Source organism: Mus musculus, chromosome 1 (assembly GCF_000001635.26).
Source record: "Mus musculus strain C57BL/6J chromosome 1, GRCm38.p6 C57BL/6J".
Classification (NCBI taxonomy): domain Eukaryota; kingdom Metazoa; phylum Chordata; class Mammalia; order Rodentia; family Muridae; genus Mus; species Mus musculus.
Window position 1 is genome coordinate 36,376,080 of NC_000067.6, and position 24,921 is coordinate 36,401,000.

At 46.8% G+C, this 24,921-nt stretch overlaps 1 protein-coding gene across 8 annotated transcripts in view; it reads left to right on the forward strand.

Annotated features, from left to right (window-relative positions):
- The window catches only part of Fer1l5 (fer-1-like 5 (C. elegans)), a 49,928-nt gene that overhangs the window by 3,897 nt on the left and 21,110 nt on the right, over nucleotides 1-24,921 (forward strand). For 6 of the 8 annotated variants that reach the window (XM_030253122.1, XM_006495604.2, XM_006495602.2 and 3 more), the window contains exons 5-19: nucleotides 650-704; nucleotides 1,776-1,885; nucleotides 2,308-2,436; nucleotides 3,399-3,461; nucleotides 4,285-4,335; nucleotides 6,706-6,736; nucleotides 9,006-9,121; nucleotides 9,359-9,479; nucleotides 10,012-10,064; nucleotides 11,102-11,170; nucleotides 12,507-12,550; nucleotides 12,638-12,720; nucleotides 12,812-12,906; nucleotides 14,449-14,577; nucleotides 16,224-16,401. In XM_030253122.1, coding sequence (XP_030108982.1) covers nucleotides 650-704; nucleotides 1,776-1,885; nucleotides 2,308-2,436; nucleotides 3,399-3,461; nucleotides 4,285-4,335; nucleotides 6,706-6,736; nucleotides 9,006-9,121; nucleotides 9,359-9,479; nucleotides 10,012-10,064; nucleotides 11,102-11,170; nucleotides 12,507-12,550; nucleotides 12,638-12,720; nucleotides 12,812-12,906; nucleotides 14,449-14,577; nucleotides 16,224-16,401 — 1,327 coding nt within the window. Of the gene's footprint in view, nucleotides 1-649; nucleotides 705-1,775; nucleotides 1,886-2,307; nucleotides 2,437-3,398; nucleotides 3,462-4,284; nucleotides 4,336-6,705; nucleotides 6,737-9,005; nucleotides 9,122-9,358; nucleotides 9,480-10,011; nucleotides 10,065-11,101; nucleotides 11,171-12,506; nucleotides 12,551-12,637; nucleotides 12,721-12,811; nucleotides 12,907-14,448; nucleotides 14,578-16,223; nucleotides 16,402-23,606; nucleotides 23,676-24,921 lie in introns of those variants that run through there. The other 2 variants (XM_030253213.1, XM_030253230.1) reach the window with 2 other exon arrangements.

Here is a 24,921-nt window from a genome sequence, read left to right on the forward strand (position 1 = left end):
CAGAGAGGCAGGTCCCCCTGCAGAAGGGCATGGAGGAAAGGCAGGTTTAGTTTAGGGAGGGCAGGCTGCCGGTGCTATTGGTACAATGTGAAGTGTAGACAAAACAGGAGCCAGAGGCAAAAGGGCTTGTGGTGTGTGCTGCTAAGACTTGTTTCTAGTCATTTAAAGAGGTAGCGGGTATTCAGTGGGCAATCCTGAGGAATAGTCTGGAGATAGGTGGGTCGGTAAGGAGTTTTTGAAGGAAGGATATCAGTTAAGAGGTAGCAATAGAAGTTTTCCTAGATCAGGAGACATTGAAATTGCCATGGGTGATCACCCTAGTTAGAACCATGGTTCAGGACTGGCCCTGAGTCATGTTTCCCTCTTCTCTGCAGCCTCTTGGGTCCTCTGCCATTGATATCATTATAGTTCATTTATCTTCCAAGCCCCCTTCATTGCAACCCATTACTATCTCTTTACCAGTCTGTGGCTGCAAACACACGTATACACACACACACACACACACACACACACACACACACACACACACACACATGCATTCACACACATGCAAGAGGGGTCATGAATCCAGCCAGACTAGAAAGGCTGGTGCTATAGCTTATTAAGGATTTCAAGATCTGGCTTCCAAGCCCCTCCCTTTGCTTTGCAGTGTACTGTCACCCTACATGTGGCCCAAATATACGACCAGGATACTGAGATGACAGGTATGTCTTTTTCTAGGGCATTACCAAGCATATCTGAATGGGTTCTTTGGGACCTTTGAAACCCAATTCTTTTTTATTTTGTATTAGATATTTTCTTTATTTACATTTCAAATGTTATCCCCTTTCCTGGTGAGACCCAATTCTTAAGGCCTACCAAAAGACTATGACCAGGGTCCCTGGAAGTTGGGTTTTTGTTTTGTTTTGTTTGTTTGTTTGTTTTCAAGACAGGGTTTCTCTATATAGCCCTGGCTGTCCTGGAACTCACTCTGTGGACCAGGCTGGCCTCGAACTCAGAAATCCGCCTGCCTCTGCCTCCCAAGTGCTGGGATTAAAGGCGTGTGCCACCACTGCCCAGCTCCCTGGAAGTTTTATAGACCTAATGGTCACATCAAATTCCATCTGGCTAATGCCACTGTTCTAGTTTGATTTCTATAAACGCTACAACCAAAAGCAAGTTGAGGAAGAAAAGGTTAATTTCCACAGTCCACCATAAAGAGAAGTCAGGATAGGAGCTCAGGATGGGAGCCTTAGAGGCAGAAACTGAAGCGCAGTCCATGGAGGAGTGCTGCTTACTGCCTTGCTCTCCATGAATGCTTAACTCACTTTCTTATACAGCCCAGGACCACCTGCCCATGGGTGAAACCAACATAGTGGGCTGGGCCCTCCTACAGCAATTGTTAAGGGAAATTTCCTCACAGACTTGCTTATAGGCAATCTGATGGGGACAATCTCACTTCCCAGATAACTCTAGGTTTGTGTTAAGTGGACCAAAACCAGCCAGCAATGCCGCCCATTTCTCCATCTTTAGTTCTCATCTCTGGACATAAGGCTTCTCTTAGTAGGGCCAGAAAGACATAAGGGTGGCCATTTCCAAGAGCCCCCACGTAAGAAGGGCAGGGTCCAAGGATCCCTTACTATTGAGAATGAGGGCCCCATGAGCTTGTTCAGGGAGAGACATGTGCTCTATCAGGGTCAGATTTTTATCAGGAGTAGGTCATGGAGGACACAGTGATTGAAAGGGGGAAAGGCTTAAAAGCCTTCTAAACTGTCCACCCTGGACTTTTTCCATAGGCAATGAGGAGCTCCTGGGCTCAACTGTAAATGAGGTGACCCAGAAGAAACTAATGGTCTCTGGCCTCCCCATGCACAGGGCTCTGGCTTCCAAGCCTCAACACTTTCAGGTGAGAGACTAGAAGGGAGGGGAGGGCTGGAGAGATGGCTCAGAGGCTCAGAGGTTAAGAGCACTGACTGCTCTTCCAGAGGTCCTGAGTAGTTCAATTCCCAGCAACCACATGGTGGCTCACAACGGGGTCCGATGGCCTCTTCAGGTGTGTCTGAAGACAGCAGCAGTGTAGTCACATACATAAAATAAATAAATCTGAGGGGGTGGGGGGGTTGGGTCCTTATGGCAGCTGATCAGACCCTTGATCACCCAAGCGTGCTCCTTAACATTCAGCTCCCTCCAGCCTTCCCCCATAGGATCTTTATCTGTAGTACCTGGAGTGTTGTTACCTTGAAAGGTTTGCTTTTGAGAGAAGAGTCCCCTTTGGAGGAGGGAAATCCACACTCCCATGATCAGATCTATTGGGTGTCCCCTCTGTAGGTCCGGGTGAAGGTGTTTGAAGCCCGACAGCTCCTGGGCAACAACATCAAACCTGTAGTAAAGGTAAACATTGCAGATCAGCAGCATCTCACTCGGATCAAGATGGGAAACAATCCTTTCTTCAATGAGGTAGGCTGAACAAGCCACGTAGGGCAGGGGAGCCAGCCAGGAGCCCGGCATTCCCCGGAAGCAGCTGGCAAGCTTGCTTCCCAAGTGGACTGTCTGTAAGCTACAAGCGTTTATCAAGCACCGACTACACATCAAAAATTATGCTCAGGGTTGGACAAATAGGATGGGTTAATTCTGCTAGTGGTCTGATGGCAACACAGCATGTGAACCCACAAACAATTGCGGGGGTGGGGGGCAGACAGGTCTGGGGAGCACTGTTAGCGGGGCTATGGAAAGCAACCCCAGTTCACGCACATTTCTTCACTGCTGAGCCCCAGTAGCATGGTGTCAGGAAAACAGAAGGTGCAGGTGACTAGATGAATGAAGACCAGGTCCTGGGACAGTGGAGAGGGCTTAGGAAAGGCTACGAAAACTATAAAGAACTTACCAGAAGATAAAAAGGACAGAGAGATAATTCAAAGTCTTGGAAGCAAGGAGCAGATTTGATTTTTTTTTCTTTTTATGCCAAACTGTAGCTGAAGGGTGTGTCTGGGAGTGTGCAGTGCAGATTAGGGGTCCCACCACGGATAGCTCCTGACAGCCATGGAGGACTTAAGTCTGGGAGTGACAAGGGAAAGGAGGTTCTAGCTGACGAAGAGAGAAGGGTGGAGCGGACTGGCGGGGCAATCCAGAAGGGACACAAGGCTCAAATGGCTACTGTGGAAGAGTGGGCTGGTTCTGAACGGCTAGGTTCTCTAGAGAGGCCTTGGGCAGAACACCCCCTGGGAGCCTAGGAAACCTCTGGTTCTGAGGGGTCTGTGGGTGATCATAAGCAGAGAGTCACTGAAGTGGGCGTGTAGTGAGGGAGAGGGGAGGGGCTGGCGGTAGAGGAAGCATTTTATCCCAAAGCTTCAAGTGTAGTAGGTCCTTGGATAAAGTAGTGGAAGAAACTGTCTACCCAGCCCCCATTCTCTCTGCTCCAGATATTCTTCCAGAATTTCCACGAGGTTCCTGCAAAGTTCTTTGAGGAGAACATCTCAATCGAGGTAAGGGGTCAAACTGGTTTCCAGTTAAACAGGACCATTTTCTTGTCCTACCTCAGTATCATAGAACACTCTTGAGTTGGAGTCACGTGTCTGCCTGTCTCCAAGGCAGCCATCTCCAACACTTTCATTCCCCTTTGTGGTCCAAACACTTCATCCATTTGTTCATTCATTCAACCAGTGTTATTAGAGATTGCCAACTGGCAGAGGCCCGAGCTACATGCTTGGGTGAACATGGAAGCCAAATTCTCTTGTCACCAGAGTGACATACCCCATTCCCCAACAAGAGGGAGCCAGTGACAATGGTGACTATATATTCGTCCAGTGCCTTCTGGGTGGGTGTCCAGCACAGGGCTGAGGGGGAAGCTTCCTCCCACCCTGAAAGGCCATTTCCGTGTTCTTGGGCACATAACACAGTGGAAACAACCAGAACAATATGTACTAAAAAGAGTAGATTACAACAGCTTACTTTGGGACAAGTGAATTGATCTTTCTGATCAATATCTTCATCAATGACATTAAATTTAAAAATATGAACCTCACAAGGCTCCTCTGAGAACTACCTAAGAAAAATGACATGCAAGTGCTGGCCATTAGGAAGCTCAGTGAGGTGGGGGTGGGTGGGGGTGGCCTAACACCCGGAACCCCAGAGCTCCAGAGGTGGGGCAGGAGTGTCAGAAGTCCAAGGTCATTATTGGCTACACAGTGAGTTTCAGGCCAGCCTCAGCTACATGACAGCCCGACCCCCAGATATATCCTTGCTTCCACAGAGGGTAGGGGTAATTGGCATTGTGAATGATAAGATCTTTCTGGAAACTCTCCACAGGTCGTGGACTCTGCAGCATCAAGATCTAAAGCAGAGATTGGGAGATTCCAAGTGAGCCCTGATGGAGGAGGAGGCTGGGGAAACTTCTGGGCTCCAGGATCCCGTCCAGGGAAAAGGACTTGGCATTTCACACAGATCCACGTGTGGATCTCAGCTGTAGGATGCTAACAGCAATAGCAACTACCATAACACTGTGCAAAGCCTGAGGTAGCATCGAGAGGGTTAGAGTGTGTCAGGTTCAGATAAGGATTGGTACCCACCGTCATGTGCTATAGACACTGGACAAGTCTCAGCTCCCATTCATGGGTCCAAGAAGGTCACCCTAAGTGCTGAAGAACTCCAGAAAGAGATTGATGCCTTTGAGGACAGATTGGGGGGCGGGGAGGGGGGGAAGATTCTGTGGCATAGTCCAAAGTGGTCAAGAACTCACTATGTAGTTCAGGCTAGCCTCGATCTCACGGCCATCTTCCTGCCTCAGCTTCCCAATTGCTGCAATGACAGACATGAGCCACCATGCCCAACTTAGTATTTGCATTTAATTTTAATGTTTTTATTTTTAAAGATGAAAAGTTTTATTTATTTTCACTTTGTGTGTGTGTGTGTGTATGTTTGTGTGTATGTATGCTTGCATGCACTAGCTTTTATATAGGCTCTAAGGATTAAGCCAGGGGCCCTTGTTTGTTTAGTAAGTACTTACCAACTAAGTCATCTCTCAAGTCCCCAGAATTTTTATTTTTATGTAATTTATTTTTTCTCTGTGTGAGTGTGTGTGTGTGTGTGTGTGTGTGTGTGTGTGTGTGTGTGCATGTGTGCATGTATGCATGTGCCACAATCTAAAAGTCATATTGTAGTAAGAGGACACTTTTTTGGAGGTTGGTTCTTTCTATCATTAGATCAGGGGTGAAACTCAGGATTCAGACTCACACAGCCAGACTTTAACGTGCTGAGCCATCTTGCCAGTCCAGTGCTTCTATTTTTACATCTAGATGATGTGTATCCATGATCAAAAATCACAAGTTCCTGTTTTGATGAAGTCTAGAACTTTGTGCGGATATAGCACAGTATCCTGGTTCAGTCTCCCACACTACGGAAAGGGGATGGGGGAAAGCCATTTTAGTAAAGTTCCATGTATCTGGGTTTGTATAGGTTGTACAATGTGTGTGTGTGTGTGTGTGTGTGTGTGTATATCTGTGTGTGTGGTATGTGTGTGTGTCTGTGGGCACGTATATGTGTATGTGATGTGTCTCTGTGTATCTCTGTGTGTTATCTGTGTGTGTTGGTTTGTGTGTATCTGTGTGTGTATCTCTGTGTTATCTGTATGTGTTTGTGTGTATGTGGTGTGTGTGTGTGTGTGTGTTGCTAGGGTCTGAACTCAGTGCATTGTGTAAGTGTGTAAGCTGGGAAAGTGCTCTAATCTAGCTTATACTTTTGTGAGTGTGTGTGTGTGTGTGTAAGAAGTTTTTGCTTATCTGATACAAGCCAGTGAGTGAGTTTGAAAGCAGGCCTATTATGCAGTCTTGCTGTTGATCTGTGGAGCCTGGGCACTGGCCTATTCACATTGCCACTTCTCCTGTAGCATCTCCCTCAGGCCTAGGCTAATGCCCTCTCCCAGGAGGAAAAAGGAAGCCACCTATAGTCTCTTTCAATCATCCTCATCCCTAGCATAGCGCTTCCCTTCCCTACCCAGGGAAAGGGAAGAGTTAAGTGTATGGATATTTCCAGCACAGGCTTCCTCTAACTAGCTGTTAAGCCTTTGGGGCATCTTTCAAACTTAGTAGCCTCCTCGATATCGGGGACAATGGTCCTTCCATTTTTTTCTACAGAGTTCAGACTAAATTGACACTTAAGCATTGCTCTAGTGTGGCCACTGGATGAGGTAGAATTGCAAATCTTGGTTTTGGCTTGTGCCGAACAACTTTCCCTTGCTAGACCAGATACCAGTAAAATTCAGCATAGGATGAGAAAGGGCTTATTTTGGCTCCTGGTTGTAGATGTTAATTAATGTCTCTTTGGGCCTGTGGTGGCACATATATTAAAAAAGAGACCAGCTGAGGAAAGGGAAGACATGTAAACAGAACAATAGGTTTCCCCAGATCTCCTTCAAAACGGTGCTGACCAGAGACCCACAACCCTCCCTCTTGGCCTCTGCTTCTATGGTTCTCCCATCCCCACATGGCCAGGGTGGGGACCAAGCCTTTACTGCATGGTGCTTTAGGAGGACATTTAAGATCCAAGCTCACTGGGCATGGTGCTAATGCCTTTAATCCCAGCACTGGGAGGAGGATCTCTTGTGAGTTCAAAGCCAGCCTGGTCAATGTTGTACGATCCATGACAGCCAGAGCTGAACAGTGAAAACGCATCTGAAAACAAAAACAAGAACAGAAATCAACCCAAGCTAATCTTCATTTTACTCTTTTTCAGACAGACATTGGGTTTATCTACCATTCCCCAGGTAGGTGACAGATAATGCAAACATTTGAGCCTTCTGGGAAAAAGACTAAGAGTTAAAAAATCCCTCAGAATCGCCACTACATAGGGAGAAGATATCACAAAGTAGCTGCCTGCTTGGAAATAGTTACTTACTTTGTGGTGTGTTTCATCATGACCTGTACTAATAGCATCTTTCCCTGAATGGTTCAACACCTGGGGAGGGGGAAGTCAAATGCTCAGTTTGTATTGACCTCTTAAGTTATAGTTCTAATTTCTAAAGCCAGTAACAGCTTTGTTGTTTTTCTTTTTTTGTTGTTTTTTGTTTTGTTTTGTTTTCGAGACAGGGTTTCTCTGTGTAGCCCTGGCTGTCCTGGCACTCACTCTGTAGACCAGGCTGGCCTCGAATTCAGAAATCCACCTGCCTCTGCCTCTTGAGTGCTGGGATTAAAGGCATGCTCTACCAACACCCGGCTGTTGTTTTTCTTGAAGCTGGCTAGCCTGGAATGCATGAACCAGACTCCAAGTCCTAGGATCATGGGCACATGCCCCATACTGTGCTCTTTTTAAGCATATTATTCTAATATAGATAATGTTAATAGATAGATAGATAGATAGATATAAGCTAATTAAATGTGGTTTTTGGCATTTTTACACACACACACACACACACACACACACACACACACACACACACGCTTGCTGAGTATTTTCTCAACCCAACCTTCTTATCTCTCTCCCACCCTTTTCTACCCCTATCCCACACTGTCTTAGCTAAGGTTTCTATTGCTTCAATGAAACACCATTCCCAAAAAGCAAGTTGGGGAGGAAAAGGTTTCTTTGGCTTACATTCCCACATCACTGTTCATTATTCAAGGAAGTCAGGACAGGAACTCACACAAGGCAGGAAGCTGGAGGCAGGAGCTGAGGCTGGTAGAGGTCATGGAGGGGTGCTGCTTACTGGTTTGCTCACTCTGCTTTCTTATAGAACCCAGGACCACCAGCCCAGGGATGCCACCACTCAAAATAGGCTGGGCCCTTCCCCACTAATCACTAACAGAAAATGCCTTACAGCTGGATCTCATGGAGGCATTTCCTCAACTGAAGCTCCTTTCTCTATGCTGTCTCTAGCTTGTGTCAAGTTGACACAAAACCATCCAGTACATGTCCCTATAAACATTTCTCATATTTACATGTGTGTGTGTGTGTGTGTGTGTGTGTGTGTGTGTGTGTGTGTGTGTGTGTGCGTGCGTGTGTGATCCACTGAGTTTAACCAGGGCCATCTGTGTGACCATGGGTTTAGAGTTACCCGTTGGAGCCTGGTGGGCTCAATGGTAGATATTCAACTAAAGACAGTGACTCCACATGTCCTAAAGTGTATCAACAGCCAGTAGTTCAGCAGTGACAGATAGGGAGCCATGAGCTCCTCCTCCATCTGTGACTGACTGTTACTAGGGCCAGCCTTCGGCAGGCTCAGAGCTGGTAACCTCCACCACCGCTGTGAGGTCACGATCATAATGGTTGCATTGTGCCCGGTGGATGGCGTTCTCAGCCCGCCTCCCTATCCTCGGTCCCTTCCTGCCTGTCTTCCGCAAGATCTTTTGACCTTTCAAGAGAACATGAGAGGAGTGGGATGTCTTGTTTAAGGCCGAGCCCTCTCTGGTTTTGGGTTTGGTTTTTTTTTTTTTTTTTTTTTTTTTTTGAGACAAGATCTCATATATATCTAGGCTGGCCTCCCACTTGCTCTCATCTCTTTGTATTGAGAATGTTCAATATCCTCGCTCTCATGTTGAAACACACAATTACTGTCACCCACCATTACTTTGCTGTAGAGATCCCATTCCCATCCCTTCCTATCCCACTGCATCCTGTGCCCACTAACATCCTTCCTCTCTTCTCCTGCATCCTGTCCATCCTAGCTCTGGTACCCACTAGTCTACAAGAGATTGAGACCATAGTGGGGAATTCTACTGTGATCCGGCCATCACATACATTCCAGGTTGACACTGGATCTGGGGGTGGAGAGATGTTTGCCTCCGTATGTCTGGCATCAGGCCAGGGTGGAAAGAGGACTCTCCTTTCCCAGAGGTACTAGCAGCCTTGTTAGCGTACCATCCTTGTGTAGTAGAGGGGACTTCTGTCCTTCTCTACCACTGGGTGAGAGCTGGTGCATGTGAGACACCACTTGCCCTGTTTTCCCTGGAAACAAAGGCTATTTCAGGAGAGAGAGAGAGGTGGGGAGAGAGAGAGAGACAAACAGACTGGAGGGTCTCACATTGGCTCTGCCTCCCCAGGTCACACACTCCTGAGGAAATGGTTAGGCCTCTGTCAGCGAAATAAGACCACCAGTGGAGTCAGAGGCTACTTGAAAGTCACCATCTGTGCCCTCGGTGTAGGGGATCAGGCGCTGGTGAGGCTGCCACCTTCTTCTCAATCCCCAGTAATATAGCTTATGTGGCTGCCTCCCTGGGGACCTCTGAGCCTTCCAAGTGGCCATTGGCCTATACCACCTTTGTTCGGTGTGCCATAAAGGGTTGTCCGCTCTCCCTGCATCACATGGAAAGTCGGGAAAGTCAATAGTGGGTGAACTTGGCTGAGCCCTCCCTGCCTCTGAGCCTGACCCTGTCCACTTCTCTGGCATCTGCAGGTAGATCAAAAGCTGCCCTATGAGCAAAACACCCGGGTCCAGATCTTCAAGTCAAAAGAAGTTCCAGTCAGTCTGGCTTACTTGCAGTTCTTCATCTACTGTGCAGAGGATCTCCATTTCGGTTAGAGCCTGTGGGAAGGGAGAGGAGGGGGAAACTCCACGGCTCTCTGCAACAGGGTTTCTCTTTGTAGTCTGGGTTGTCCTGAAACTTGCTTTGTAGACCAGGCTGGCTTCTAACTCAGAGATCTGCTTGCCTCTGTCTCCCAAGTGTTGATAAATAAAGTCGTGTGCCACCACCGCCTGGCATATAGTTTCCAAGATACATTTTCAAGGCTCCAAGCCATTGACTTGGTCTTGGTGTCTAGAAGCAGTCTTGGGCTTTCTAAGACATCCCGTATGCACACATGTACACACACACACACACACATGTACACACACACACACACACATGTACACACACACACACACACACACACACACACACACACACGACATGTACATACCCTGGAACTATTGTGTAAAATGGAAACCAAGCTAAAAGTGGGAGGTGGTGGCAGATTAAAAATTGTTCAGACCCCCCCCATTTCGTTTTCCTGACCCCTCCATAAAAATAGATGTGTCTGTCTCAGAAGTCCTTTTATCTCCTGTTCTAGGCACCCACAAGTCAGCCACTCCTGTGTTGGAGGTGGAGCTGATTGGGGACAAGGTAGGTACAGAAAGGGTCTGAGATCTAGAGAAAGTGGCACCTAGGAAAAACAATGTATAGGAAGAAAGAGGGGAAAGAGCAGAACCCTAGTCCGAGGCCAGCCTGGTCTACATATAATGAGTTCCAGGTCAGCCAGGGCTACATAGTGATACCCCATCTCAATAAAATACAATACAAATAGAATGTATGCTAGACATATGATATATAGTATACACCTATAACCCCAGCGCTTTGGAGGAAGAGGCAGGAGGACCAGGAATTAGAGGCTAGCCTCGACTATATGAGACGTGCCTCAGTTTTAAAGGGGGGAGGGGGGAGGAGCTGCTACTGACACCAGCCATGGTTTTTTTTTGGCCATTTTTTTCTATTGGAACTGATCTAACAAAACCTTTTTATATGCCTCATGTAAAAGAGTTGGCAGTGCTAGCTGGGAGGTGGGAAGATCACTGCCAATGCCAAGCCAGAGCCTGGTCAGTACTGAGTTCTAGGCCAGTCAGGGCTACTTAGTGAAACCCTGCCTCAAAGCAAAACAAAGTTAGGGCTGGCTTGGAAGTCAAGCGTACTGGCTGCTCTTCTAGAGGACTTAGGTTCATTACCAGCATCAGTGTGGTGACTCACAACCATCTGTAACTACAGTTCTAGAGGAGTACTAACACCCTTTCCTGACCTCCTCTGGCACCAGGCATCATGGGATGCACAGACACACAATTGGGTAAAACATCCATAAGTAAGTAGGGAAAAGAACACCCCCCAAAAACACATAAAACAAAAATAAACTACACATTCCTAGCATGTGCAAAACTGAGGGTTTTCAGCCCCCAACACTGCTTTAAAAAGGTATGGAGGCAAACGTTTTAAGATAATGAAGGGAATGGAGCTGGGGCTCTTGCGGAATTATTGTCTGAGGGTAACTTTAGGCCAAGGGTTAAGAATCGGCCCATCCATCTAGGCACTGCAGGAAGTGGACTGGACAAGGAGGTGGGAAGGGAGGGCCAGTAGCTCCTGCTAGCACTGACTAAGCCTCGGGATGTTCTCAGCTCAGGACAAAACCACAGAACCCGTCCGACAACCCAATATGGAACCAAATCCTCACCTTCCAGATTCAGGTATGGCTACTCCATCATGCCCTCCCTCCTGTTCGTTGCATTCAAAAGGGACAGTCTGGTGTTAGTGTTGGTGTGGATGGAAGTTAGGGTGAACTGAGCACAGCAAAAGAGGAAACCCACAATATAGCAAAACAAAGGGAAGCCCAGGATAAGATACTCAGTCCAGTAGAGAACAGTAAAAGGCCATACAACCGAATTCTAGAGATTAGATGTATACTTTCACCCACACGAAGAAATCACAGACAAACTGCAGAGATGATTTAATGGTCAAGGACACCATAAGACCTACAGAGTCAACTAACCTAGTCCCACAGAGATCCTAGAGACTGAACTACCAACCAAAGATCATGTACAGACTACACCTAGGTCCCATACACACGTGGAACAGATGTGCAGCTTGGTCTTCATGTGGGTCCCCCAACAACTGGGGATGGAGGCTATCTCTGACTCAGACTCTGTTGCCTGCCTTTGGATCCCTTTCTCCTAGCTAGGCTACCTTGTCTGACCTCTGTGAGAAAGGATGCACTTAGTCTGATGAGACTTGATGTGCCAGAGTGGGTTGTTACCTGGGGGAGAGGGGAGGGGAAAAAGAGAGGTGGGAGGGTGGGACTGGGAGGGGAGGAAGAAGGCAGACCACCATCGGGATGTAAAGTGAATAAATTAATGAATAAAAAGAGCATGTGCTGCTCTTACCGAGGACCTGGGTTCAGATCCCAGGATACCCATGATATTGTACATGTGTGGGGAAATGCATGTGCCAAGGGTACAGGTGTGGAGGTCAAATTTCAGCTTGAAGGAGCTGTCTCTTCCAAGAGGTTGAGCTCAGGTCATTGGGCTTGCACACCAATCCCCTTTTACCCACTGAGCCATCTCAACAGCCCCAGCCCTGAAATTTCAACAAACTGGGGTCCATATTAATATCAAAAATATAAGACAGGGTCTGGATAGATGGCTCGGTTGTCGAGAACTCTTGTCCCTATTGCAGAGGACCTAATTTCAACTTCAAATATCTATGTGGAGGCTCACAACAGCCTGTAACTTCAGTTCTGGGGCATCTAATGCCTTCATCAGACATACACATGGTGTACTTATGCAGACACAGGCAAACACTCATCTACACAAAATAAATCATACAAACCAAATGAACACAACACGATGTTATACCATTCCAGGGCCTTGCCAGCAGCCCCCATATGTGGGAAGCTTGGGAGCCAAAAACAGTGATAAATTTGGCTTGTGTGTGATTGAGGCAGACCCTCCCAACTGCTTGCAAGGTCCTGAGGACCACGCCACACTAGTGTACCTTCACCCCAATGCCACCTGTCTTCCCTTGCAGCTACCCTGCCTCTCTAGCTACATCAAATTCAGAGTCATGGACTGGTGAGTAAACGGGCTAGAGGCAGATCCATGCTCTGGGGAGGAAGAGGCAGAGCCGGGCTGGGGCTCAGCCTGCAGTGTGTTTCCCAGCTCCAAATACAAATGTCAGGATGAGATTGGGTCAGCCAGCTTGTGCCTCAGCCAGATCTCGTCCACCGGCGAGGAGATCCAAGGCAAGCAAATCCTGGGACCCCTCCCTCCCTGGGCCCCCTCCTTTCGCATCTCTCCCAACCAAGCCCCTGAGTTCACTCTATCTCCTTCCAGGGATGTACTCTGGCTTCCTGCCCTGCTTTGGCCCCAGCTTCCTGACTCTCCGTGGGGGCAAGAAGCCCCCTTTCAGGACCTCAGAGGAAGGCACTGTAAGTTTGTCCTGTCAGCTTGCGGGATGTGGGGCAGTAGAGGTTAGGTTGACTGTGAGTGAAGCACCAGGGGATTAGAAATGTCCAGGGAGGACTCTGCCTGGCCTCTGACTTCCTCCTTCCAGAAGAGGGTGGGTATGGGTATATAAATAGCCATGAACACAAGAGTCCTAATCCATGGTACCAGAAAAGGATAAAAGGGATGCTTTAGCTAGTCGTTAAGGAACACTGAAGATGAAAACTTTGGTGGGTTTCCCACAAATAGGAAAAGCACACCAGGTTAAAAAAAAAATACAGGGTTGTTCAAGATTGCTGATTAGTGCTGGAAACCCAACTCAAATTGGCTTAAACAAGAGCATGCAAGAGGTCTGATTCGGGAAGATCAGAAGAGTCTGAAGCCAGCTGGACTACACAGCAGTGTCTTACCTTTAAAAGGGCGGGGGTGGAGGGAGGCTGGCAATATGGCTCAACCAGTAAAGATGCTTCCTGCCACCACACCTGTGACCTGTGTCCGATATTGGAACCCATACGGTGAAAGGACAGAACCAACTCTGAGCAGCTGTCCTCTGACCCAACTCATGCCATGGCACACCCCACTCCCTCAACACATACATAAAATAAGATAAATAGAAGAAAGCGTGTAGGGCTGCTTAATAAGGCTGGAAGGGAGTTTGTGAGAGGAGCCCTGAGTTGTCACAAGCTTTGTCTTGTCTTCTATGTCACTCCCTGGCTCCTCAGCCTTTGTCTCCCACCAGTCAACCCTTGCAGGGAATTTGCCCATAAGGCCAGGTGATCCCCCTAGTTGGTCTTTTCTGGGCTTCTGTGATCTTCTTGGACCTGTCTGACAGGGGTCTCTGGACACTGTCTCTGAGTTTACAGGGTGCCTGACTACTAGGGATTTGGCTCCACATGAAACCCCTGGGAGACTCTTGGGGGAATACTCCAGTAGACTAAGCATTCTTTTTTTTTTTTTTTAAAGATTTATTTATTTATTTCATGTTTGTGAGTACACTGTTGCTGTCTTTAGACACACCAGAAGAGAGCATCAGATCCCATTACAGATGGTTGTGAGCCACCACGTTGTTGCTGGGAATTGAACTCAGGACCTCTGGAAGAGCAGTCAGTGCTCTTAACCGCTGAGCCATCTCTCCAGCCCCTGACTAAGCATTCTTATATTCCTAACAGATTGGTGACCAATGTCTCTTGTAGTGTCAGAAATGCCCCCCTCACACACACACAGTAGATATCTGGATTACTTTCAACACAGAGGCAGAACATACATTGACTGGCCTGGTTGGGAACCACCCCCTCCAAGCTCCGAACATTTGTATAGTTCAAGTTCCTCCAGGTTAGCCGGCAGAATGAACTCCTAAACAAGAGGGGCACTTTTCTGCGTTGAGGCATCCTGGAATTCTTTAGCAGGGCTGTGGGTGGAGCCATCCCCAAGCAGGCTGTCCCTACATAGTCTTACCTTTGCTGTGTGGGCTCCAGGGTGATCTGTTCACTCTTTTTTTGATCAGCCCTTTCTCTCTGTTGCTCCAGTGCATCATGGATGCTGTCCAGCATGGTTTAGCTTACCGTGGCCGAATCTTTGTGGAGATAGTCACCAAGATCAAGTCTCAGCAAGACTCGGTAATGAAGGACCTGTCTCAGGAAGTGACCCAGGTGGAGGTAATCACAGGAGACAAGCAACCTAGGAAAAGAAGGGTTTCTCTGCATCCCCCAGATATCTACTCTCTCTCTCTCTCTCTCTCTCTCTCTCTCTGTGTGTGTGTGGGGGGGGGGGGCATTTCTGACACTGCAAGAGACATTGGTCACCAATCTGCTGGGAATATAAGGATGTTTGGTCAGTCTACTGGAGTATTCCCCAAGCGTCTTCCAGGGGTTTCATGTGGAAACAAATCCCTAGTGGTCAGGGACCCTGTAAACTCAGAGAAAGTGTCCAGAGACCCCTCCCTGTCAGACAGAAAACAAAAGTGACGCTGACTCCTGCAAGCTTGTGCCCATTTTCAGTCTTGAGAGACGGTGGGGTCAACAGTGTCTGCCACCAAGATGGGCTTCCTTTATAAAGAAAGGAATATGGAAGGTGGCAGATCCTATCTCTAGTGTGAGCTTGTGAAACATACACATAGCTCAGCCTGGAACCTGCTAGCCACATAGGCAGTGATAAGCACATCACCACTGAATCTGTGGTCTTGGAAACAATGGTCCTGGAAGAGTAGATGGACTGGACAGAACCAAGAGCCAAAGATGGACCCTAATATGGCACCACAGCCAGGAGGGGAGGGGAGGAAAAGAAAGCAGAGATTGTGTGTGTGTTTGTGTGTGTGTATGTGTGTGTGAGTTTAAGAGAGACAGAAACAGAGAGAGGAGGAGGAGACAGAGGAGAGCAGAGACAGGGAGACCCAGACACACACAGACAGACAGACAGACATCGAGAGAGAGAGAGAGAGAGAGAGAGAGAGAGAGAGAGAGAGAGAGAGCGAGCTGGTGGCTGTGGTAGCTCATGTCTGTAATCCTGACACTCAGAAGGCTGAAGCAAGAGACCGTCATAAACTCAATGCCAACCTGGACTACACAAAGAAACTGTCTTTAAAAAGCAAAAGAGAGAAAGAAAGAAAGAAAGAAAGAAAGAAAGAAAGAAAGAAAGAAAGAAAGAAAGAAAGGAAGGAAGGAAGGAAGGAAGGAAGGAAGGAAGGAAGAAAAGGAAGAAAGAAGAGAAAGAAGAAAGAAAGGGGAGGGAGAGAAGAGAAGAATGGGAGAAGGGGAAAGGAGGGGAGGCAGGGGAGGGAGGAGACAGGGCAATGCTAGCAATAGAAATGAGCAGCTATTGTGGGTAGTGGATGGCATGGCAGAAACAGACATAATTAGGGACAGTTATGAGGCAGTAGTGGAAAGGGGCAGTCTTTTTGGATAAGGAAGGGTGACTGTGACTTGACTGTCACCAAGAACAGGGCTCCTGTGTGTATGTCTGTATGTTTGTATGTGTGTCTGTGTGTGTGTTTGTGTGTGTGTGGGGGGGGGGACTCTACTTCTCTCAACTCAGAGCCAAACCTAACCACAAAGGAGACCCTCCTGCACAGCTTCAGAAAGGAAGGGGACCAACTAGCTGGGTGGAGTGGAGCAGGTGAAGGAGATCCTGGGAGCAGCTGCCCATGATCAACCAGTGCACAATTTCAGTAATGGTCTATTTCATCACTAAGTGACGTACAGAACACTTTAGGAAAAAACCAGGGTACTCTGTCCCCTGCCTATCAGGATAGCTTTACTCATCCTGTATGTACTGAAGATGCCCATGTTTGTGGTTATTGTTTTAGATGCAATATTACCGCCAAAAGTATGGGCTGTGCGTCATCTTTCTCTCCTGTACCATGATGCCCAAATTTAAGGACCTGATTCAATTCGAGGTCAGCATGGGCCACTATGGAAACAAGACGGATCCAAACTACAAGCCTCTTGTGTCCACCACACAGTACAGCCCGGTGATATACGACGGTAACTGTCAGATTCAAGCAGAAACTGGGACAGTCCACGTGTGTGTGTGTGTGTGTGTGTGTGTGTGTGTGTGTGTGTGTGTGTGTGTATGTGTGACTCTCCCAAGGGAATTGACTCATAGAACATTCTTGAATATTCTCAGTTGTTTTTAAGTAGGGTATCATTATGCAGTCCAGGCTGGCCTTAATCTCATGGTCCCCCTGCCTCAGGCTGCAAAGTACTAGATTGACAGGCATGAACACATCTGGTCACTTGGTGACACCATTCAGGGTGGTGAAGTCACCTGCCAAACCGTTCATAGCTAGGGGGTGGTGACCTCAAGAACAGAAAGCCACCAGCCATCCGATTATCTACTGGTCTCTCTGCTCTTCACCCACTGCTCTGCTTAGCTTATTTCTGCATGTGGTGTCTGTGTCCGTGTATGAGCTTATGTGTGCATTCAGAGGCCAAAGGAGGATGTTGAATGTCCTGTTCTGTCAGTCCATCTCACTCTGTCTCTTATGGGACCTGGGGTGAGGCCTCCTGTCTGCACCATGGGCACTACAGCCCCACACGGCCACAACCTGCTTTTCACACACATGGTATTAGAACTCGGGTCTGCATAGGTGTGCAGCAAGCCCTTATCCAGGGAGCCATCTTTCCAGGCCCCAATCCGTGTATTGAGCCATTCAACTTTCAGCTGTCTACTCTCCCAGACACCCCATTCATCCATCCACCCATCCACCCATCCCCTCATCCATTGTGAACTAATCAGAAACCTTATCTGTTCACTATAGTCCCTGGGCCAACAGCATCAGCATGTTAAAAAGGCAGATTTAAACCCCACTCCAGACCTATAAATAGCAAAAGAATCTACAAATAGAGCCCAGCACACTGTTGGGGCCCCCAGGTGATGTGGGTTCATGTTAACATTCGAAAGCTCTTGACTAGTTTCCCCTCCCCTTTGCCAGCTTCACCATCTCAGCACACGTCAGGATGCTTTCTGTGGGCCCCACTTCCCTACCTACACTGTTAAATAAAAGCTCTGTTGAGATATAACTCCCATAACATATAATTTGCCCTTTCAAAGCATACAATCGCATGGATTTTAGGATTTTCACAGTTATGCAACCATCACCACAGCCCGTTTTAGACTGCTTTCCTCTCTCCCCAAAGAAACCCTAGGCCCATTAGCCCTCCTCCTAGCTCTCTCACCTCCATGGCTGTAGACAGCCACTAATCTACTTTAAGTCTCCATACATTTTCCGAGTCTGACATATGGTCCTTTCTGACCAGCTGGCTTCTTCCATTTAACAAAGTAAGTTCTGCTATTTTTTTGGCTTATTTTGTTTGTTTGTTTGTTTGGTTGGTTGGTTGGTTTTGGTTTTTTGAGACAGAGTTTCTCTGTGTAGCCCTGGCTGTCCTGGAACTCACTCTGTAGACCAGGCTGGCCTCAAACTCAGAAATCTGCCTGCCTCTGCCTCCCAAGTGCCGGGATTAAAGATGTGTGCCACCACTGCCCGGCAAGTTCTGCTGTTTTTATAGTGAGAAATCTGTATGCAAAAAGTATCCAAAGGTGCATGTGTGTGGCTTATGGAAGGGTAAAGTGACATCTCACAAATTTATCATCTGGTTAATATGTAGATGGCAGCCAGAGCCTTAAAAGGTCAAGAAATAACCACGACCCCTTCTCTTAGGCTCATCAACCTTTGGCTTTCTTTTTTGCTTTGATCCTCTGTATGTGGAACCCAGGAGCAGCATGCTCTTCTGCTGTTGCATGTGACATATGTGACAGGACTCCATCCATACACGTATACCTGCCTTATGCCTTATGCCCAGCATGGCTTGACCCTGGGTAGCTACATTTTATTTCCATTCCTGAATGCATCCCACTGTGTGATCAGACCACAAATTATATAGTGTATATAGATAAGCTGGTTGGTATAATAACTTCATTGTAAGCATTCTCATACATGTCTCCTGGTCACAAGGACGGGGGTTCCTCTAAATTATATACCTAGGGGTGGGGTGGGAGGGAGTCTCAGAGCAGAAGCGATTATACCAAATTACACTCCCAACAGCATGGGATGAGAATTCGTTTTGCTCTCTGTTCTCACCAGTACTTGATGCTGCCAGGGATTTGATTTTGCCATGCTATTGGATGTGAAAAACAATTTCACATGAGCGTAACGTGCTCTTTCTCATCATAAACGAAGGTTGGGTATCTGTGTTTATACATCATCTTACCCTATCCCCCTCCATCTCCTCCAGGATATACTCACTTGGCTGTATCTTTCTTCTTGGTTTATACATTAAATCTTTTGTCAGATCTGTGCATCGTGTGCTTATCACTCACTTTAAAATATAGATTAGCCACTCCCTTTCTGTTTTGTTGTTTGAGACAGACAGGTCTCTAGTAGCCCAGGCTGGCCCCAAACTCACGATGTAACTGAGAATGGCCTTGAATTTCTGATCTTCTTTACTCTACTTTCTTCTTCTTCTTCTTCTTCTTCTTCTTCTTCTTCTTCTTCTTCTTCTTCTTCTTCTTCTTCTTCTTCTTCTTCTCCTTCTCCTTCTCCTTCTCCTTCTCCTTCTCCTTCTCCTTCTCCTTCTCCTTCTCCTTCTCCTTCTCCTTCTCCTTCTCCTTCTCCTTCTCCTTCTCCTTCTTTCTTCTTCTTCTTCTTCTTCTTCTTCTTCTTCTTCTTCTTCTTCTTCTTCTTCTTCTTCTTCTTCTTCTATTTTATTGGGTGTTTATTTCATTTACATTTCCAATGCTATCCCAAAAGTCCCCCACACACTCCCCCACCCACTCCCCCACCCACCCACTCCCACTTCCCCCTGTACTGAGCCATATAAAGTTTGCACGACCAATGGGCCTCTCTTTCCACTGATGGCCGACTAGGCCATCTTCTGATCTTACTTTACTTTCTAACTGCTAGATTCACATTCATGTGCCATAAGACCCGCTTTATGTGACACTGATGGCCAAACCTAGGGCTTCTTGAATGGTAGGTGGAGTTGGTTCACTCCTAGACGCTACACCCCAGCCCCACCTGTCTTTCTTTAGTGAAGGGGGGGATGACCTTGAACTCAAGATCCTCCTGCCTAAGCCAGGTGCCAGGATGGCACACTGCAAGGGGGGAGGAAGGGCAGTGTGCCACAGTCTGCACGCATGTGTGTGGAGAGCAGAGGACAGCTTTGGGGAATTGGTTCTCCCCTTCACTATCCAGAATCTGAACTCAATCACTCAATCGTTAGGCTTGGTGCAAAGCATCCTTACCACCGGTCCTGACTTAGTTTTTATGTGTTGTGTGAGGGAGGGGTTGAAATTCGTTGTTTCTATATAGACAGCCAACTCAACATTATTTGCTAAGAAACATTTGATTTCTGCATTGAATTACTTTGGCACCTTACCTATAAAGATCAATTAGCCATGTGATGTAGTCTCTTTCTAAAATGTCTATTCTATCTCCTCCCCCTTTTAAGGTTTTTGGAGGGTGTTTTGTTTTGTTTCGTTTTGTCTTTTTTAATGTGACTGTGTCTATGGGTTCAAGTGACTATGAATTTAGAAGGGAGCATCAGGTCCCCTGTAGTAGGAGCTTCTGGCTGTTGAGAGCCATCTGACATGGGGACATGGAATGGAGCCAGGAAGAGCAGGGCCATCCCCCAAGCCCCCATTGTCTGTCTGTTTGTATGTTTTGGGTTTTTGTTAGTTTTGGAGACAGGCTTTCTCTGTGTAGTCCTGGCTAGCCTCGAACCTCACAAAAATCTACCTGCCTCTGCCTCCCAAGTGCTGAGATTAAAGGCGTGCTCCACCACCTCCCGGCCCCCCTCTTTATCTTTTGAAGTACCAATTTTTCAAAGTTAGGTCAAATACAAATTTCCCCCCATGGTGTCATATCTCAAGAACTTGGCCTTATCTTAGGATATGAAATTTTTTCTCTTACTTTTTTTCCTTCAAAAATGTTATGGGACAGGTTGTGTATTTAGTTCTATGACTCACTTTGAATCAATCCGCATATTTTGTGGTGTTCACCTGCTGTTTGTTAACAGCGCCATCCTTCCCCTAACTGACTGACTTTATGTTCTAAGATAAAGAACTCTTCTGAGCTTTACTTTCTACTGGGGCTCTCATAGATGGGGTTCCCAGTTCCCTCTTGGTTGTCTTCTAGTTATCATTTTCTCCCTGGTCCCCTTTACCCCATTAATTTACTTATTTTTTTAAGATTTATTTATTTATTTATTTCATGTATGTGAGTACACTGTTGCTGTCCTCAGACACACCAGAAGAGGGCATCAGGTCCCATTACAGATGGTTGTGAGCCACCATGTGGTTGGTGGGAATTGAACTCAGGACCTCTGGAAGAGCAGTCAGTGTTCTTAGCCGCTGAACCATCTCTCCAGCCCCCTAATTTACTTGTGTTTATTCACTTTCCATCCCGATCACAGCCCCCCTCCTCCCAGACCCCTCCTCACACAGCCCCCCCTCCCCACCCCCACTCACTTTTTGATTTTGTATTTTCATTTCATTTTGGTCACTTGAGAAGTTTTTGTGCCTCAGTGAATTGTCTACAAGGTTTAAATGTCACTTTGGGGCTTCCCAGAGTTGTCTTTCTCCATTGTTTTTGTTTTCTCTTGGCTGTTTGCTGAGCTCGCATTTCATCCTTGTTTCCTCGGGGAGTGGATTTCTGAGGTCAATCTTCAGCCTCCTCTCAGCAAGCTCCTCTCAGCAAGCCTTGTTTCCTGCTGTGGCCCCTGCTTTCTGCTGTCTTTGCTCCTCAGTGCTTCCGTGGAAGCAGGGTTGCTTTTGGCAGTCCTCGTGTATATTTTGAGTCTATAGGTTATCCCTGTCTCTCTGCTTGCTGGAAAAGGACTTATTTTCTGCCTTGTTGCATTTGGAAGTTCTCCAAGAATGGAAGAAGAAAGTCGCTATCTTGGATCCTGGGCTCCTACTCAGAACCTAAGTCGTGGACCTCTTTATTGATTATGAAGCCCTGAGTCGAAAACGGGTGTCTCCCAGCCATCCCTGACATTTTAAAGGGGAATCATTCTTTCTAGTTTTCTCTTCTGTTTCCTTCTGGAAGTAATCTGCTCTTTTATAGCCCACTCTACATCCCTCCACCCACCCCCCACTCCTCCTATTTTTAAGTCTCTTGTCCATATCTTTCATACTGGGCTCTCTCCAGGTTACACCTGGAAACTTCTAGATCTTTCCTACTGGCCCACCAGTGCCTCCTTTCTCCTACTTGTTCTTCTCAGCGTCACATTCTACCGCCGCATGCGAGGCACCACCCTCACTGCGCCATACGCACTACACATCACACATGCTATGCTGGCTTTGCCCTTTTTGTCCTCACTGTTTTTCTCTGTGCACATGATACTAATGGCAAAGTATATTTTTACAATTAATAACGACTCATAGTCGGCACAGGCTCAACACCAGCCATACCCCCTGGGACGGAAGGACAGCGTGACTTCCTCCACTATCCTGCTCAGCAGAGCTGCACGATTTTTCAATTTTTTTAAGTAAAGATTTGATTCAAGAATAACATACTCATGGAAAACCACACAAACCAAGGCACACAGCTCAGTGACTAATCCTGGGGCAAACACACCAAACAATAGCACTCAGATGGCAAAGTGGGACACGGACATCCCAGAAGCCCGTGCCTCTTACTGCTATCCACCGAGGGCCACTGCACTCCTAAGTCCCATATCATCCTTCTATATTAAAGAACATGTGTCACCATCACCCATATTCTTTTTGAAAAGCTCTGCCTTCTTCATCAGTTTGTGAAATGTAGCCACAGAACAACATACACTTGGATATGGCTGTAGCTTTCTTACTTGCACTTCTATGTACTTAGTATGCCATTGTGTGAATATAGTCAGCCATGTGTAAGCATGGACAGCCAGATTTAACTAACCAGGCATCAAAAATACTAAAACGAACCAGGTATGGTAGTGCAGGCCTTTGGTCCCAGCACTCCAGAGGCAGACAATTCAGGTGAATTGTTTGCGTCCAACCTAGTCTACATAGAGAGTTTGGGGACAGCCAGGGATACATAGAGAGATTCTGTAGATTGAAGATGGATGGATGGATGGATGGATAGATAGATAGATAGATAGATAGATAGATAGATAGACAGACAGACAGACAGATAGATAGATAGAACCAGCAATGTATACATGAGAAATATTACAATGTATGCATACGATGTATAAATATAATGTATACATAAGAAGTATTACCTGAGACAAAGAAATTGAAAAGTACCAAAACAAGAACTGGAGAGATGGTTCGGCATTTGGGGGGGGCTTGCTGTGCAAGCCTCAGGATTGGAATTCATATTATAGTTCCCCTGTAAGAAGCCTATAACCAGGTTGGAGTGGAGACAGAAGGATCGTTGGGCCATGTTGGTTGCCACCCAGCCAAGTAATCTGAGCTCCAGGGGGCTGAAGAGATGGCTCAGTAGTTAAGAGCATTGGATGTTCTGTCTTCCTGAGGACCTTGGGTTAGATTCCCAGCACCCACATGGTGGCTCACAACCATCTATAACTTCAATTTCAGGGGACTAGATGCTCTCTTCTGGCCCCTGCATGAATCAGACACAAATGTGATACAGAGACAAACACAATAAAATAATTAACAAGACCAAACTCCAGGTTTTAGGAGAGTCCTTGCCTCAAAAGAACAGGCAGAAAGTAAAAGAAGGCATTCGACAGTCACGTTTGACACAATCCTCTGATCTCCCCATACTGTGTAACAAGCATCATTCTCAGACTTACTCTACATAGACCACACTTGCACATAACACACACACACACACACACACACACACACACACACACACACACACACACACCCCTGCATCTATGCTGAACATGTTCTTCTTGTCACTGTCCTCTAAAGAATGCCCTATAGCAGAGTAGTAGCTATTTGCATAGACTCTGCCTCACTTGAGGTAATAATAAATACTCTGTAGATTATACGAATAGAGGGGACATGAGGGTAGATCCTATGCAAACGCTATGTGTTTTATATAAGGGACTTGATCGTCTGAGTTTTGGTAACACGGGGTATCTTAAACCAGTTCCTCAGCAGACCTAAGGGATGGCCGATTACCATAACTTGTTTATCTCTTCTATAGCGGATGGCACTTCAGCCTTTTCCAACCTCTGCCCATTCCAGTTACAGCTGCTATGCAAGCCTTCTCTGCACAACCCCTAGTCGGGCTGTATTCGCTTCCCTGTAGGGTATTTACAGCAGAGCTGGAATTGCTGGGTTAGGGAACGTGAGTGTTGTTTTTAAACTGCTAATTTTCTCTCCATGTTGTGGGAATTCTTTGAGGTCTGGCTCAAATTTCATTCTCCAGGGAAATCTGCCTGCTCCTTACTCCAGGGACCTGGCCACTGCCAAGGAGCCAGTTCTAACCCGCTCCTTTGGCATCCTTCAGACTTCAGCAATAGCATGTCTCAGGATGCTAAGTTATGTGTCCCCTCCACCTAGAGCCATAGTAGAGACAAGCAAGTGTTCTCACTGTCCCCTTGTGGGTGATGGGCCATCTCTTATTCATCCCGACCCTGAGAGCAGAGGTTTTGGGGGTATCCACATTTCATTCTAGGTATGACATTACCTTGCCCAAGAAACTGGGTGGCTTAAAAGGGCGACTCTGGAGTGGGGAGACGGCTCGGTGGGCAGAAGTGATCATTGTGAAAGCCTGATGATCTGAGATCAAATCCCAGCCCCTACATGGTGGAAGAAGAGAGCTGACTCCTGAGAGTGGTCCTCCAACCTTCACCTTCACACATGCGAAGGCCTGCACTCATATACACAAACCACGCAAACACAAGAAAAAAAACCAAGAATGTTATTTTTAAAAGTTTAAACTAAGACAATAGGAGGCTATGGTGGCGCACACTTTTAATCCTAGCAGTCAGGAAGCAGAGGCAGACAACAGTTCTCTGTGTTTGAGGACAGCCTAGTCTACAGAGTGAGTTCCAAGACAGTCAGGTTTTCACAGAGAAACCCTGTCTCAAAAACAAAACAATAATAACAAGGAGATAATAGGAAGGTGGAAGCTGGAGGTGAGGAAGTCAGAGTTGGTTCTCTGAGAGGATGCTAAGGGCAATCCTTGGTGTTCTTCATCTGGCAGATAAGTCATTCTATTCTCCTGTAGCAATCCCTTGATTTCTCCTGATAATCCAGGGTCTTCACAGGGACACTATCTTTCTGTCTGCCTCCCAGCCACATTGGTTTAAGGACCCATCTTGCCCCTCAATGAATGACCTCATGTCAACTAATTATATCATCCGTGATCCCATTTCCACATTAGATGGTATATTGAGGCAGCAGGGTTAGAACCTCAATGTATTGTTCAGGATAAACAGGAGATAGGGTGTCCTGTTAAACTGTCCTCACTGGGTAGGTCCCAGCTTTCTGTCATATTTCCATGTCCAGAAGTTACAAAAGATGCTCAACTTTTTCAAGGTTAGAGTATTGGCCTACCAGGTTTTCTGATGCTTAGACATTTTGAACAC